The 17,303-nt window shown below is 40.9% G+C and overlaps 1 protein-coding gene across 2 annotated transcripts; it reads right to left on the bottom strand.

Moving 5' to 3' along the window:
- Positions 1-196: 196 nt before the first annotated feature.
- cyfip2 (cytoplasmic FMR1 interacting protein 2) lies at positions 197-17,240 on the bottom strand. Of its 2 annotated transcripts, XM_058063603.1 has the most exons (30): positions 17,058-17,239; positions 12,307-12,456; positions 12,134-12,223; positions 11,148-11,225; positions 10,676-10,777; positions 10,341-10,522; positions 10,168-10,264; positions 9,713-9,841; positions 9,517-9,621; positions 9,344-9,432; positions 9,022-9,259; positions 8,356-8,508; positions 8,121-8,260; positions 7,885-8,032; positions 7,392-7,545; positions 6,914-7,070; positions 6,739-6,835; positions 6,596-6,672; positions 6,422-6,530; positions 6,201-6,320; positions 5,915-6,114; positions 5,755-5,842; positions 5,501-5,644; positions 5,315-5,405; positions 4,434-4,564; positions 3,480-3,552; positions 2,963-3,057; positions 2,643-2,881; positions 2,247-2,394; positions 197-1,923 (listed from the first exon to the last, which is right to left on the bottom strand). In XM_058063603.1, the coding sequence occupies exons 2-30, from the start codon at positions 12,421-12,423 to the stop codon at positions 1,756-1,758; spliced, it is 3,759 nt and encodes a 1,252-aa protein (XP_057919586.1). In that variant the 5' UTR covers positions 12,424-12,456; positions 17,058-17,239; the 3' UTR covers positions 197-1,755. The 2 variants fall into 2 exon arrangements, with proteins under 2 accessions (XP_057919586.1, XP_057919587.1); XM_058063604.1 differs by lacking the exons at positions 197-1,923; positions 2,247-2,394; positions 2,643-2,881; positions 2,963-3,057; positions 3,480-3,552 and adding an exon at positions 3,573-4,182 and having other exon boundaries at positions 17,058-17,240.
- Positions 17,241-17,303: the final 63 nt, after the last annotated feature.

Here is a 17,303-nt window from a genome sequence, read left to right as displayed (position 1 = left end):
ACTCCCAACAGAAGTCATATTATTTATTATATATATTCATAATAAAGCAAATCAGATTAAGTGTGTTTTTCTATATTTTAAACATCAATTAATTTATTGCAATTCCTTTTGCACCCCCCAAAATACCAGTCTTCATTTGAGACCCAATGCTCAGGTCAATTGAACAAAAACAAATGCAATACTATTTCTTTCAGTTAAACATGTTTTATTTCATGGAAATACAACATCATTTCAAATCCTATGCAGGACCATTGTTGTACATTTTATAGTCATTTCTCCATTTTCAGTACTTCAAAACATGGTCACTTGTACAATTACATAAACAAAGCCTCATGTCACAAATGGAGCCATTGATGACAATAAATTACACTTCCATGCTAAGGTTCTGCAATGATACAACTTGTGCCTTCGTTTTTACTAGATTAACCTGTAAATGAACAATAGATCAAAGTTGAATAAATACAATAAAAAGACTGCAGAGTTACAAAAGAAGATGTAATTAAAAATCAAAAGGTAGGGATGACTGCTGAAGTCATTTGTTTTCCTTCATATGAAAAAATAGGGGCTAATTTAGCATATCTTCGTAACACTGCTAAACTAAAGCAAAAGTCCAACAATAATTAATACTGTCTATATCCAGGAAATGCTCATTTAAGTCACTTTTTTTTATGTTTTCTTCAATTCACACATCTACTGGACCCGAATCATCCACACACCCCAAACAGGTTAATCTAGTACAGCACTGTCATCATAAACCCAGAGGTATTTTTCTAATCATGTTGTTGCTTTTAACTCTGGAAAAAGCAAAACACGTTCACCCCAAAATTGCGCGTTGTTTCTAAATAATGAATATTATGACTGTATTCATATACAGTATATAAAAATCTTTCCAACAGGCAAACAAGAGAATAAGGGATTAAGGATTTCCAATCAGTATCAGACCAATATACCAAGGATGTTTCAAATAAAATATTCATATTAAAACAAGAACAATTACAACACTCAACACTTCACTTGGTTCAACAGTGAAATTTACATTGAAACGAATGGAATAAAAATATGCCATGAGGCAAGAAAACCAAATGGGTTTCGGTGGGAGAATAAGATCATCAAAAGCAAATCAAAACAGTCAGGTATTCGCATTTCCTTAAAAGCAAGCAGATGAAGTTAACACAAAAAATAATGAAGAACTCTTCAAATGTATCATGACAGATGGAAAGTATATCATAGGCACACCAGATAAGTACACTAATGAGGAGTTTTCAAACATATTATGGTGAGCTGATGTGACGCCAGCTCCGAGTCCACTGCTAGTACTGTTAGTATCTATAGTCGGGCCTATGAGCACCAAGTTAAGATCTTTTTAATAATTATGAATCAGTAAGGGTTGACTGTCTTCTAGCACAGTCTGGACTCAAATACGACTATTTGGGCATATGTGTAAGTAAGCCAATTTTCAGGTGTGAAGTAGAAGGAATAAAAGAGGGCATGCATGAGTCTGACTTCCATGTGTATATTAAAACTGAAAAAAGTCATGTGTAGACATACTTCCACTTCTGGTCTGGTCAACCTCACTGCTCTAGGCATTCAAAGACATGTCAGGGAGCGTTTGAGATGATGTGTCTTTAAGTCCTTTAGCCAGTGAGGAGGAATTACAGTATCTGACAACTGTATGAGACCAACAAGTAGCAAGAAACAGCATCACATCTGTGGGGGATGTGTGTGTTTCAGTGTGTGCTATGTGTGTGTCTGTTTTCAGCAAGTGGTGGCCAGGGATTGGTGTATAGGAGGTTGGAAACAACGAACATGTTCCACAGTGGAACTGTCGGTCTCCACGGCCTTCATGTACTTGTTTAGAATAGCAAATATCTCATTGTTAAGGATCTGGTACTTCCTGATGCGGTCTGCCATCTTCTTTAGTGGCTGTGAGGGAAGACAGTGATGAAACAGTCAATCATAGTGGAAACACAATGCTGGAATGCTTTATTTGGAAAACAGTAGCGATGCTCAGATCGATTGGCCATGATTAGTGTCTGCTGATTGTCCTCACTTTCCCCTCTTACTTTGTCCCACTTTCCCCCTGGCCAATAGCACCCATCGTAAATAAATGTAAACATGTACAGTCAATCCATGTGTTCGCTATCAGTACCGTCTGATTTCTTATTCTTATTATTCGATACTTATTTGTATCGGAATCGGCAGCATAAAACCCTGACCGGAGCATCAATACAAAACAGTATACCAACCACATTTTTGATGATCTCATCCTTGCCATCTTGTCTTTGGACTTTGAGCAGGTGGTAGCAAAAGTCAAAGAGATCAAAACGGCGCTGTTGTCCCAACAGAACAATGATGGCACAGCCGGCCCAGTTCAGACCATCCCCGAAGCACTGCCTGGAAGGCAAAAGCACACAAGTCATAATACAGTTTCTGATCGAGAAATGAAGATGACAGAGAAATAAGATACTGGCATGAATTAGTGTGCAGTAGTGCAAAGTCAAATGTGTTTCTTCTTCCATAAGGTACATTCATTAATCTCCAAGAGAAATTGACCAAAAAAAGTCCATATACATACACCAATCTACTACATGTTGGCATTCACAAGTCCATCCAGGCTGCTGCGCAAGCGTGGTGTTACTTACTCTGCTGTGAACTCATGAGTGCCCACAGGAATGCAATACACAAATTGCATTGCACTCCAGAGGCGATGGAATTCCATGCACTCATCAACATGCATGACGCCGTTAGTGGGAGGCGGCCCACGCCACACCCCGTCTTGCAGGAAGCTGCGGATACGCGTCAGGATGACCTCAAACATGGAGAGGCCGCAGCACAGACGCTCTTTGGTCAGCAAATCTCCCTCACGGGCAATGGCAATTTGCTACCAGAAAGACAAAGAGAACATATCACACTTTATCACATTTTAAATGCATGTTTTATGCACCTGACAGTATATACTGACCTGAGGGGTTCCCAACCTCTCAATTAGAGGCACAAGGTGGAGAGGGGCATACTTTGCTTCCAGCCTTTTCATTCTCACCTCCAGACGTTCTCCCTCTAAACAACATAAAGACGCTTTTACAATGTGACATAACTTAGGTAGGGTAAGTGCATACCCCTAGTTGTAGGGGTACGTGTATAACAACTAAAAACAGCACCGAACACTGAGATTTAAGTAATGTGCTCGAACACCTCGTGTGAACAATCACAGCAGGTGGTGAAGAAAGTGCAGAAGAAAGGTGTGTTAAGATATGGACAACTAAGTACGTTTGATGATGACGTTGTGCATGGAAATTGTTTAATCATGATCAGTTTTATTGCATAAATTGCATAATTTTATTGCAATGCAAAGAGAGCTGGTCTTATGTGGTGCCGTGACTAATCAGTGTGTTTTTGACTGGTCATTTGTTTGTTGACTGGTATTTTCTATTCTTCCTTTCCCCTCGTCCTTGTTCACAAATGTTAATGCTGTGATATACCTTTGATGTACACTCTTGGTAGAATGTTCTGGAAGGGTGCAGCATGAAGAAGGTCACAGACTTCCTCCTGTGACTAATATTTAAGAGGAATACAAGATTAGTTCATTTAAATACACCCCTTGGCTTAAGGACATCCTTACAGAGCATGCAGGTAGCCACACACCAAACACCCAAGGTCCCAAGGTTAGTAAGTGTCCAGCTCTAAGGACTATCATGTTTCATGTCTACTGTGAAGATATTATTAATTAATTGATGCTACACAGAGGCACATTTGAGGTAATCTGTAACTAGCTTGGACTGACAAATTATTGGTAGATTGGCACTAATGAAGTTAAAATAGAATTAAATAAAGAGTTGCTGGCAGTTACATTAGGTGATACAATGAAGAAAAGGTGAGAGAAAGAGTCATGCAATATGAGTAGGACACATGCAACTAAAGTTCAAACCAGTACTGTGTATGCAAAGAAAAAAGTGCTAAGTAGGATAGCTGAGATGTGTTGTATGTAACAAGGCATTACATGCACACCATGATCCAGAGACACTTTATCATACAGAGTTCAAGGTTGATAAGACATTGAACTGTGTCATGCAAACACACAAAAGGGGAAAAAAACACAGCAAACCAAACTAACGTGAGAAAAACAGAAAGAAATAGTCTTAGTGTTACTTTGATAGCAATGAACAAAACCTATGTCCTTACCACCTGTGGTAGATGCCAGCGTGTAATGAAAAATAGAATCATAATTTCAAAATTAAACTCACTGTGGGACTCAGACTGGGAATCTGAAAGTTTCTGTCTGTGATAGCTGATTTAGAGGAAATCAACATCTTAAACTGGGCAGAAAGGTTTAGACTCACAGAGGAACCACATATAACACTTCAGCAATGCAGGCTGCAACAGATACAGTAACTATAGCTACAAGTGATATGTCACCAGCAGATGATTTAGCTTACCAGAGCTTGCTCGATGAGCAGGCAGAAGAGGATGGCATTTCCCACCTCCCTTAAACTCTGGAAGACATCTGTCTTGAGCTCAGCATACTCAATAATATCCTTGAGCTGATGGTGGAAGAACTCCAGGATCCCTGGAATGAAAGGAAGGGAATCATATTGTATCCTGTGGATGTTGACTGACCCACATTGTGTCCGAGCGCCAGACTCTTGATCAGAGGATGAGAAGGTCATTAACTGCTGGTAGTAAGATCTCAAGCAGGTCAGAACTCATGGTACAGAACATCCGTAATCTAAGGATTACTAAACCCTTCTCATAGGGATAGTCCATCTGACTAAGGTCTAATCTGAACAAACAGTTCCTGTAAAAATGGAAAGATGCCAGTCAGCAGCTGATGAAGTATAACTGTACAGTGTTAACTTTATTTTGCCTCCAAAATGTGAATTTGTCTACTATATATCAAAAGGCAAGATAGGGTATCACAAATAAATTTGGTGGTAAGTACAAAGGTTCCATGGATAATTTGTTGTTTAAAATGTCAAGTCCTATTAAAAAATAAAACAAATATGAAGAAGTTGTGTAACATATTACAATTCAGAGGCAATTTAGTTTCAAATGACAGTAATTATTCATGTGAAACAGTATATTAATTAATTAATTAATTAGAACGATTAGTAGTAGTTCTGAAGCAAAGGATATCTCACGAGATTAGAATTTAGCCATAAATTAGCTGCACCGCCCTATAAGTCACAGGGTTCAAAATTTTTAAAAAAGTAACGTCTTATACACCGGAAATTACAGTAATGAAATAATCTGTTTTAATAACAGAGACCAAAAATCTACAACAGTGAACACACCGTCACAGAGGAGTAGAAAACCGTACCTGGGGAGCCATACTCATGGCGGGGTAGGCGGCAGATTTTGGGCATGACTTCTATCAGTGTTTTTACATACTGCAGAATGGTGCCCTGTAACTAGAAAGCCGAGAGAAGACACAAAGATGAAACAAAACATGACTATGAGAATCCACCAAAGAAAAGAGGAGGCAACACTGCAAGATGATGCATACCAGGCTTTTGACAATCTTTAGCAGCTCCTCCATTACAACAGCAATGCCTTGATAGCCAAGGAGACGACAAATTGTCTTAAAGTGAGGCGGGCCGACAAAGTTTCTGTAGGAGCTGTATATGTGAGAGTAGGCAATGTTCAGAGGCTGAGAGGGGAAGAGGACACAGAGAAGGAAAAGTGTTATAGGTGCACTTTCCAAAGAAGTCAAATAAGCTTTCAGAAATGTACTTAAACATGTGAGTGACAGCAGCACACCTTGGACCCATACAGGTAGTAAGGCTGCACATTAGCTGGCTTGTCTCTTTGAGGCTCCTGGGTGAAGGGAATGGCTGTGCGTACAAAGCTGAAAATAAAACATGTTACCATTAAAAGTCCACAGGAAGTAGAAAAGGTGCATTCACGAACACACACTGACCGGTTTGTTGATCCGTTGTAGCAGTAGTTCGGGAGGAAATCGAAGTTGAGTTCCCAAAAGACATGAAGTGTGATTCGTCCGTAGGGAGCTGAGACGTTGTGATTGGCCTCCCGGAACATGGCATCAAAGCTGTCCAGGGTCATGTGCTTGGACAGAAGCCGGTGGGTCAGTCTGTTGATTTCCAACAGCCACTCCAACTCCTGACCAAATAGAATGCAGAATGTTGGGTTCACAGTCTGACTTGAAGGCACAGCTTTACTGAAGTCACCATGGTGTGTGACTTTACCACAATGGAGGTCAGATCCTCGCTTTCAAAGCGACTGATGGCGTGGTCCAGAGACTTGTACATGGCAGCAGAGATCCTCTGGGTGATCAGGCGGTTTAGGTCAATGGAGCGACCCAGTAGCTGCAGGAAACAGATGGAAGAGTCCATAAATACAGTTACAAATAAATCAAGTGCAAAAAGGTACATTGTTACAAACCAGAAGCTAAAAACATTCTTATTACCTGTACATGTCTCTGTTTCAGCAGCGTCTCATAGCGGTTTGAAGGAGGGTATGGTATAATCACTCCATAGTTTTTACACTCTGCCCGGAAGCGCTTATCTAAGAGGACGCTGTGGAATACATGTCAAACAATTTAGAGGATGCAACTCCTTACAAATTAGCTTTTCACACCTACCTTCCAGCCATTGCTTTGTAGTAAGCAAATATTTGATCAGCCAACTTGTAGACAAACTGATCAAAGCAGAGGTTTACCTGCGCACAAAGAGCAAATAGTCTAGAAGCAGATAAAAACATTTGCATTTCAGCATTAGAAATTACCTCAGCCTCAATTTCATCATAAAGGAACTGCTTCTTGAACTTAGTAAGAGCATAGTAGCCGCTATCGTTGTACAAATCCAGAGGATACAGCACATACCTAGCAGAGGGAGCAAAGCAAATAAATATACAGCATACTGCTCAAACACAATTTGACTGAAAATGAAGTCAGTCTCACTCCATCATCGAAGGCTCCTTAGTCTCTAGGATGTGGTCAGTAAGGATCCACGGCATGGACATCTCAATAGGGAACTGGATTCTGCGTCCCATAGTCAGCTCAAGGAAGAACTCTCTAAACCACAGTTGGGAAAGGTCACAGCACTGCTGCAGGGCCTCTGGGCATTGAAGGACACAGAGCACTGCATTAGTCCCAGTAAATACATTATTTTTGTAATTTAAATTGTAAATTTGGGTGTTGTCATCTTACAAATTATAGACAATGGTAAAAAAAAAGATTTTAAAATTTCTTAGTAGGGCCAGATCTGTACAATGGGACCGGAACCCAACACCAACAGACAGCAAAACTGATGGAATAAGATTTAATGGAATCTTCTACTACTTAGTCCCAGTACTAATTTTGTGTTCAGTTGATTAAGAGCTCCAACTACTTTTGTCAATGAACCTATCCGCTATCTGCATTGGGAGGTTTTTCTCACCACTGAAGTTGAGTAAGTGTGTGAAGAAGAAGGATTGTTTGTGGAAGTCTTCAATGGCCACAACAATGGGTCCATCCAGGCTGCTGCGCAGAGTCTTTTTCGAGCCACTCTTGTCTGCAATCAATGACTCCAGCATGGTGCGCACCATGTACAGCTGCAGGGGAGCACAAAGGGGAATCCATGAAGCAGAAAGAAACCACACATAACACTGCACTACAAGTAACACAAGTATAATGACATTCAATGAGCTACTGTATTGCAGTAGTGAAGTTCTACACTACTATAACAACAAACCTAATGCTAAAGGGGACCCAACCCAACTTTATAGGAGTTGATAAAGGTCAATTTATCTTTTTAAAATGCCCGCTTTTAACACAGAGCCTAATGTGTTACAGCCACTAGTGCATATTTGTGAGGATGTAAATATGTTAAAAAGGAACTCCATTTATACCTTTGAGATAAAATCAATTATGCATCCTGCTGCATATCATACCTGTGTGCTCGATGGTCCCACAGCTCTACGGGGCACCTTGATGTCGAAACCACCTTTAGGGTCCTTCTCCCCTCTCAGACAAGGATCATTTGGAGGTTCCCTCGCCCCTTCCCAGTCACAGACGGTCTTTCGAATGGCCTGGAGTACACTGTTGAAAGAAAGAAAAAGTGGATGATAGAGCCACACAGGACAATATAAAGAGACAAATGTGACGATCAGATCTGAACAGTGTGTACCTGATGAGTACGTTCTTCTTCTTACGCACAGCCTGCCGCAACGGCTCCCTGAGTGTCATTTGGGCAAAGTCCTGCAACGCTGCGTAGATGGTATTCCTGATGGCCTGATTAAAAACAGACTCCATCCGGCCCATCAGAACCTACACAACAACATTGTATTAGATAAAACATACTTAATGGACAATAACAAAAGAAAATTGGTGTTTTGTATGGCAGTCAGCATTCCCTTTCATACCTGGAGACCTTTGATCATGGCAATCACTTCCACCAGGGCAAATTTTTCCTCACTGGTGTAATTGTATCGTGTGGCTCGTTCATACTCCTCTGCTGTGCCTGGACAATCCTTATTACAGAACTTATCCGTGGGATGGACCAGCTTCCATGAGTACTGGAAGAATCAAAATGAAAATGAGTGACTGCATTAGCTTTTGTCAGACAAAATGTTGTTAAGTAAAAGGTCAAAAGGTCTAATTCCTAAATGTGTTCTGGTGCTAGGGGGGATGGACAGGAAGTGCCGTGAGGGGTTCAGAGTTTAGTTTTAGCTTGGAGTGGGTTACGGCCACAACAGTGGCTCATATTATAATTCAAACTTGCAAAAAAAGCTTTTTGTTCTGATGATAAAGTCTGGCACTGATGTGACTCACCAAGCATTATACTTACTGACACCTAGTGACCCGTGGTGAATACTGGATATTTTAGATTTACTACATCTTTGCATGGCTTATACAATATTTGCATTTTAGTTCATTTTGCCATTTTTATGCCTCAAAGTGCTTAATTAAGGCAAACAAATTGGAACATTTGCTTGTATTAGATATAAATCAATGGTGCAAGTGTACCTAAAGCTGTGGCAGTTGAGACTCTCAAAGCTTTCCCCGACCATTCAAAAAGAGATACTTACGACTTCCATGACATGTGTGCTCCACTTGGACAACAACTGCAGACCCCTCAGCGACAAGTCAAAAAGCTCTCTGTATTCCTCGTCTGACTTCTGGCTATCCAGACCCGAACCCGTCACCACTTCGCTGTTGCTATACCGTGCCAGTTCAGAGATGAATCTGATGTGGTCTTCCCTGATCTGCACCATCTGCTCACAGAGGTTGTACTGCGGTGAAATACTGCTCTGGGTGCACGTCCACCTGAGTGAACAGAGAGATTGTTCAGTTGACGGTGTGATTCAAGTAAGATGTCACGCTGCAAGTGTGTACTAATGGGTTTCTTACTTGGATTTGTTTTCTTCGTAATGAGCACTTGTCTCAATGTAACGGGACAGCTCTATCTGCATGTCTCCAAACAGTGGCACAACTTGAAGCTAAAAAGCACATGAAAGAAAAACACTTTTCATTCCTTGACCCCAACTTGGGGCCAATATAGACAGAAAATGGCAAAGCCTTACTTTAAAGAACTTGTCAATCTTGCTCAGGTTGATCCTCTTTTTGGCATCTAGTTTGTAGATATTACTCACATTCCCATCCATCAGATACAGACCAAAGCCCATCACCTGACATGTGGACATGTGTTATTTTCTCACGCAAAAGGCAGAATAAAGCATCTGACATCTAACATAAAACAAAATCACTGAATTTGTATACCTTGAGCAGCATGTGTTTCTCACTTGGAGTCAAATACATCTTGTTCTCATAATAATCTACACAAATGTTGACAATATCCGCCAAAAGTTCCTCATAACCGGGAATCACCTCCAGTTGTTGGTGCAGGCACTACATATAAAATACAACAGAGAAAAATTTGTTCACCATCTTTTCATCTTTTTGTCTCTCACTTATTCTATCTATCCACATCAAAATGTATTTGAAGACTATTGCTTTACACTATGACCCCAACTTTAAAGCTAAAGAAAAGGCATAACAGAACTCCTGAATCACAAATAAGTAAGTGGCGTGAATATGACTTCTGAAAATAAGGATAACAAAACAATAAACAAAAATAAATACACAGATGTAAAAGGGTGAAATATGACATTACACAAAAGAGACAGACAAGCTCCCCAAAATATCCCCGTGTAGAACTATAGCACTAAACAAACCTGAGTGATCCTGTTGTGGTTGGCTAAGAACATGGAGAGATTCTGAGACTCTTGGATGGACTGAGGGTCAGCCATCTTCCTCAGAAACTGAGCAGCCCTTGAGACAGACAAATCCATAACTTCCATAAAAAAGTAATTTTACAAAAAGGTTGCATTTATTGATGGCAACGTACCTTTTGTAAGCAGAGTGGTCATTCTTGACGCTACACTTCATGTTTTTCAGTTCATCCAGTACAGCAAACATGTTGATAAATTTGCCCAGAGTGAGCAGGTAGGCCTCGGATACAAAGTCTTTCCTTCTCTCGGCATGGCACAGACGCTTTACTTCACTGCAGAAACGTTCAATGGCTTTCCGCTGTAAAAAAATATATACGTAAATAAACCCCCTTAACAGAATCAGTTACTGTCATTAACAGTCTTACATATCCACACTATTTTGTTGTACAGCTACTCAACTGTATGCTTTTTTTACTGGAAATATTTCCATTATAAATCATAAATGTCTTACCTGAAAGTACATGAACTTCATGAGCTTGGTGACTTCCGGCTCCAACACCTCGACTGTTTTTTCATAGATTTCAACTCTGTTGGGTTGCTCATTGCATTTCACCTAATCAACACAAGAGGGCACCATCACACACGTGTAGTACTAGGGTCATTGCAGGAAATTCAACAGTCTAGGCAGCAAGCAGCAATCCAGATTATCACATTCAAACAGAATGAATAACAAAAATAATACAATGACGCTCATGATTGCAATGTGTTGATAAAAATCCAAACATGTCTGCTGTTTTCTAGTTCTCTGTGTACAATGTCTCTTTAGGTTTCTATGTGTTCATGCCTTCTAAGTTCACAGAGGAACCTGTGGGTTGAACATGACATGATGATGAACCAAAATACCCTTTTTAGTTTTACAGTGAATACTTATGTAGAAACTGGGTCTACCATTCAATCGTTACTTGCAGGTGGGTTTATGTTACCTGCGGAATAGCTCTCGAGCAGCTTCTCCAAGTGTAAAGCATCACAGCATACTCATGTCCTTCCTCCAGCATTTCATTCTGCGCAAAATAAACAAATAATGACACAGTACTTGTAACTCATCAATGCATTACATGTAAACAAATTGATATAATGGTGAGTAACACATACCATTTCAACAATTTGTTAGACATTAGACATTGTAGCATTATTATTTATCAGGGAAGCAGTGTCTCAGGAGGTAGAGCAGGTTGTCTGGAGGGTTGTTGGGTACATCCTCGTTCCCTCCAACCAGTCACTGCTGTTGTGTTCCTGGGCAAGACACTTAACCCACCTTGATGTCCCCCAGTGCTGCTCACACTGGTGTATGACTGCGAATTAATATTTAGTGGTGGTCGGAGAGGCCATAGGCGTGAATTGGTGGGGGCAGCTCTGCTACAGATTGCCACCACCAGTGTGTGACTGAGGAGTGGGGTTCCTTTCACTGTGACCCACATTGGGTACCTGATAATCTATTTTGTTTTTTAAGTTGTGGTAAATTTACTCTTCACTACATACTGTATTTATTCCTCTCGAATGAGTAGCATGTTCCATAATGAATGGACACTTTATTAATATTTCAGCAGTGGAACGTTTTCTCCATTCAGAAGTAGGTGATACACATTTCTGCATCCCTCTGGCTCGAGTGTCCTCAAATAGACTGCCTTCAACCTCAATGGAACTTCCTGATGAAATGTTGTTTAGGAAAGCACATCTTCCTCTATTTGTCAGTCATCACACTACCTAGTCAGAGTGTTGAGGAGAACAGTGCCAGGCTGAATCACCAGTGTGTGACCATGTGTTGTTTGTGAGTGAATGACCAAAAGAGAAGATCTAAAAAAAATAAATTCCAATCCACACAAAAATATTAATGTACAAGGCTGTGCAATGCACACCATCTTTGGCTTTGCCTTAACCACCAGATGGCTAATAAACTGAATGGTCTCACCATGCTGGAATGGACTGTAGCTTGCTCTATATACCGGGCTATGCCAGTCACAAAGGCATTCCTGTCTTCAAAGTTTGTGTCAAAATTGGCCTGCAGAAGAAGGAAGAGGAGTGTTGTGAGCAGTGTACATGGCGGTGCATGGTGGTGACAGCATGGGGGGCGGGGGGTTGTACCTGGTACATAATGGAGGAGGGAGGCGGCTCGATGCATGGCTGCTGGTCGGGGAGGGGCAGCTCCTCCAGCAGGTCCACATTGGACAGGGCATCCTCCAGGGTCACGTGGGTCGTCATGTTTACAAAGCCTCACTCATGCCACACCCAAGTCTGACAGAAGAGAAATGGGCAGCACATGAGACACATATAAAAGACAATAATAACCAATTGTGAGGAGCTGATTGCTAATGATTTGTGGCTTCTAAGAAAGCGAGGAAAGTACAGTATTCGGCTCCAGCCAGCAGAGGTGCTGCTGATCTGTCTCAAGTAGTTGGTAGTTTGAAGAAAAACATCAGACAAGGCCCACATCCATGCAGACAACTCATCTTGGCAGCATAACTCTGCTCAGTGACATGGAAACAGGAGTTTCCACACATTCAGAAAAAGACTCTCCAATCCCTCGATTTCAACCCTTCACACCGATGGAAAATGAATAAACTGATCAAATATCACACAAATGTAGCTGGAATAAAGACATCCAAAGATATTGGATAGAACAATTTACACAAAGGGTATTTAAGTAGAATAGACAATGTCATTTCCTCCTCTGAAACTGGTTTTATTATGTGAGGCTCTATGTCTGTCTCGCCCCCGCAGCTGCATCCCATTTCTATACAGACGTTCACTGGAAGAGCAAATGTCTTGAACTACTTATTTTTAACAGAAGAACCTGCAATAAAAATGTGAGCAGCGAGACTCTGGTTTATTGGTGAGGAGAAACGCATGACGGTAAAAAGTAAGTATACACGTGCATATGCATGCACACTAGTCTTCATGTAATTCTTGATCAATACTAGGAATGTGTGTCGACCGCTTGAGGCAAATGTAGCCCTTGCTCTTCTCTTTCTCATTACAAATCAGCAGCACAACCACAGCAGCATATATAAAAGCGCCTCGTTGATATCATGGGACTGTGGTAAATGTGTATTTACATCTGACCGAGCAGACAAAGCTGACAGGGCCAATAATCAGCTTAACATGCACAGCCAGAACGAGAAGATGAGTGTTGAGAAGAAATGAGCTAGAAGAAACTATTATGTGTGACTCTTCCCTGAAATTTCCACTTGTGCCATGGCAGTACAAAACATCACACTGTTGAATTGGTAATCGCTCAATCACATAACTTGTGGTTGGAATTCAGTAGTAAATAGGCTCACTGTTGCAAAATCGTGTAATTGTGTAGTTTTCATTTGAGCACACACAATGATGAAGAGTATAACCACACACCCATCTATCTTAAATGGCAGGCCATTGTAGGATCAATAATTATTGCTAACAGAAGTATGTCTATATTGCTGTGTCCAAAGAAAGCTAGTCTATTCCAGTTGTTGAGGGCAGCTGCCAAACCAAACCACTTTCATAATAGGTTGTACCTCTGTAATATTCCCATTTGAAAATTCAGACTAGTATAAAAAATTATCGCCCAACCCTATTGCATTGTATTCCTGATGCAAGCTTTGGAAAATGTTTAAATAAGGTTTACTAGCTATCCTCATTCTGCATCTATAATAGGCTTCTTATTAACATAAGGCATTAACATAAATGTCTTAGAACTAGAACTACAGAAAATAAACTTTATAACTACAGTGACAAGATTATTCTCTGAAGACTTACATCACTTTGAAAACTAAAATAAGTGATACTTTGCTACAGGCAAATGCTGCTGAGTTCCTATTCATGTTTGGGAAAACAGACCTAGTTTAAAGCCAGAGTTGGCTGAATAAACTTTCCCACTCTATACTAGACACTGCTCAACAGTTGGTGTGTGTGTTTGTGCATCTTTACATAGAAAAGGGCCCCTTCATTCCTCTCTTGGTATCCTAGCTCTAGGCCTGATTATACTAAAACAACATGAGACCTTGCAAGACAATAACTCTCTTTGGAACCATTTGCTTCAATACTGCATAGACATGCAATTTATGATGACCATAGAAAATAGAAGCCTGTGGCCTACTCAACATGACACTCCTCTACATTACATTCGTGGTTCACCCATTCTTATGACAGTGAGAAATGCATGAGGAAGTGGCCCTGTTATCTTAACACAAAGAACGTTGAGAAAGAATGACCAATTAGACAGAAGATTCCATGTATATGAATAATTCATTAATGACAAACTAATGAGTTTCAATGCAAGAGCTGCAGCCTTTACAAGATAAGATAATTGCATTGTACTGCATTAGGGTTCTTACCTTTGGGTAAGAGGCGGGGTACACTCTGGACTGTTGACCAGCCAATCGCAAGGCCCATATAGACAATCATTCACACTCACATTCATACCTACCCGGAGTACCTAGAGAGAATCCATGCAAGAACGGGGAGAACATGCAAACTCCACACAGAGATGCCCAAGCAGACATTTGACCCAAGGTCTTCACGATTTCCTGACTGGGTGGCCAACAAGCGAACCACTCAGCCACACTGCAAACCACACAATAATAAAAATATTGCCAAACAAATGAGTCAGAGTTTCAATGAAAAGTAAGTATTATTGCTGTTAATAAAAACTTCATTTTAACACAGACGACTGCAGCCCGTGTTTGTTACTATGCGACTCTTCAGAAAGGCAACACACTGAGGGAAAAGTGTGTCAGGTTCAGGGTCACACTACTCAATGGGATCCCCTGCCCCCAGGCTGGGTTTGTTACATTTATTCATCTTCATGAAACAAAACCAATCCATAGAGCACTGTCATACACTTTTGATGCACATACCGTTTTCCAGTAGTGTCTGGGTAATGCACTGTGCTGGACGCTGGCTCGTATCACCTGACTCTCACAATGATGGGTTTTCCTTTTAGACCAACAACAATGTACACCACACCATGTTTGACAAGCAGAGCAGGGTCAAAACAACTTCCATTCATTAAAGATTCACTGCAGTTAGCATCCCTATCAAACAACACTAGTAAAATGCTAATTATGTGGCATGCATAGAACATTGAAAAGTTATTTTGGCATACAAATGACATTGCTGCGATTGACATCTGTCAAGACTGAGTTTTGAGGTTAACAGTTGAATGAATTGTTTCATTTGTAGGTGTGGGAAATGAAGCTTTTCACAGAGGTGAATGGAGGTAAACATGTTGGTGTATTTTAGATCATTGTCCTGCTGCAGAACACCAGTTAGTTTCAGCTTGAAGTCACAAATAGTTGGCCGGACATTCTCCTTCAGGAGTGTTTGGTAGACAGCAGAATTCATGGTTCCATTTACCACAGCAAGTCTTCCGGGAGCAAAACAGCCCCAGATCATCACACTACCACCACCATATCCACATTTTATTGTTGGTAGGATGCCCTTTTTCTGAAATACGGCATTACTTTTACGTAACATTACGTGCAGCCATCCCAATGAGAGCGGAGATCGTAAGTGTTATCGCCGCTGTTGTTTTGACAGAACTAGCATAAGTATGTTTCTCAATAGTGTTTTAAATCATCAAAACAAAGCAAGACACTGCAATTACTACATGTTATCATCAGTGTACATGTTAATGCATGATCAGAGCGTGTATATCAAACAATGCAAAGTTGTTAGAGGTTTTTCTTTTTAGAAGGATCCATAGTCTAAATAGGTGTATCCCAATGACAGCATTGTAAGCTAGCTCAAATTAACATGTTTTCTTATGTTATAATGCACAGAAAAATATGTGTCCATGTTTCACATAAGGAGTGTACTCCATTTTGCATTACATTAATATTTTCTATTTTCATGGCGACATGATGAGCAAAATATTACCTACACCTCTCAGTACACTGCAGCCACAATACTTGCAAAATCGGATTTCTGTCCTTTATAGTTTAAAAAAAAACATCTTGAACCAAACATGCATATGCACAAAATTATTGTGAGGATTTTCAATAAAATTGAATGCAAAGATCTTAAAAAAATAACACCTATAAGTAATAAAACATTCCAGCTTCAAACAAACATCCACTTCCTTTGAAGCATAATCACTTTTGGGATTCCTAATCAATTAATCAATTACGCTTTTGAGTAAAACGCAATGTCTATGGGGAAACATTTGGTGAAGCAGCCTGGCTACAAATCATGACATCACTGTTAAGGGTGAGGAGCCAAATTAAAATAAACCAAATGCCTGCAATGATGGCTGAAGCCTTCCCATGCACAAGAGGACACGGTAGTTCCATCAAGGCGTCACTGAAAATTGGGTGTTTGGACATGAAGCGGAAGTAGGTGAACGTGCCATCCGAGCATCAGTCACAGGCCTGCAGGCGTGTCGCCATGAGAGCAATGCAGCCTCCCAAAGTTGACACCTCGCTCGCTTGCACATCCATGCTTAGGCTACTCGTGCAAATATGGACTCAAGCATCGAATTTCTTCAGAACCACCGCCAGATTAGCCCCTTTTCCTCCGTTCGGGAATTGAAAAAATAAAAACGTCTAGCCTCCATCACTCATCGGTGCACTTGCTACGCTATACTCACCCCACCCATCTCACCACAACGGGAGCTACGGTGCCCGTGGAAGCTAACGGGAATCCTGCTGGTGTGTGGAAATAACCGGCTCACTCAATCCGGTGTCTTTCAGCAACGCCCATGCACCTTTGATGTAGTCAGCATCTAAACACACACCGTGAATGATGCACTGTGCACGGAGGAAGTGAGGCGGAAAAAGGAGCTCTCCAGCCATCATCACTACCCAGCTCACATCACCAATCGAGCCCCGTTCATCTTCGCCAAGTCGCCAACGTACCTGCAAATCTCATGTCCGTCTGACGATATGAGGTGGCGGGCGGACGGTGTGACGCCGTTCCAACCACTTCTCCGTCTTTTCACTCGTCTTGTGAGCCGACTGATGCTCTAGTTTCGCCCCAGTATGTATAACCAGCGTTAATCCACCCCACACACAAAGAGCAGAAAATGGCTGCAAGTGCAGTTTCTTAAAGGGACAGTCACAGTGGAGTGTACGTGATGATGATGGTGATGATGATAACTCGAT

The sequence above is a fragment of the Doryrhamphus excisus genome, chromosome 23 (genome assembly GCF_030265055.1).
Source record: "Doryrhamphus excisus isolate RoL2022-K1 chromosome 23, RoL_Dexc_1.0, whole genome shotgun sequence".
In the NCBI taxonomy this organism is placed as follows: Eukaryota; Metazoa; Chordata; class Actinopteri; order Syngnathiformes; family Syngnathidae; genus Doryrhamphus; species Doryrhamphus excisus.
The sequence above is the reverse complement of the archived record's forward strand: the minus strand, read 5'-3'. Positions and strand labels throughout refer to the sequence as shown.

Coding starts and splice junctions, on each gene's coding strand:
- cyfip2 (XM_058063603.1), bottom strand. CDS start 12,423: ATGACGACCCACGTGACCCTGGAGGATGCCCTGTCCAATGTGGACCTG. Junction 9,842..10,167: donor ACCACAACAGGATCACTCAG/GTTTGTTTAGTG, acceptor TTTTATATGTAG/TGCCTGCACCAACAACTGGA. Junction 6,321..6,421: donor TGAAACAGAGACATGTACAG/GTAATAAGAATG, acceptor TGTTTCCTGCAG/CTACTGGGTCGCTCCATTGA.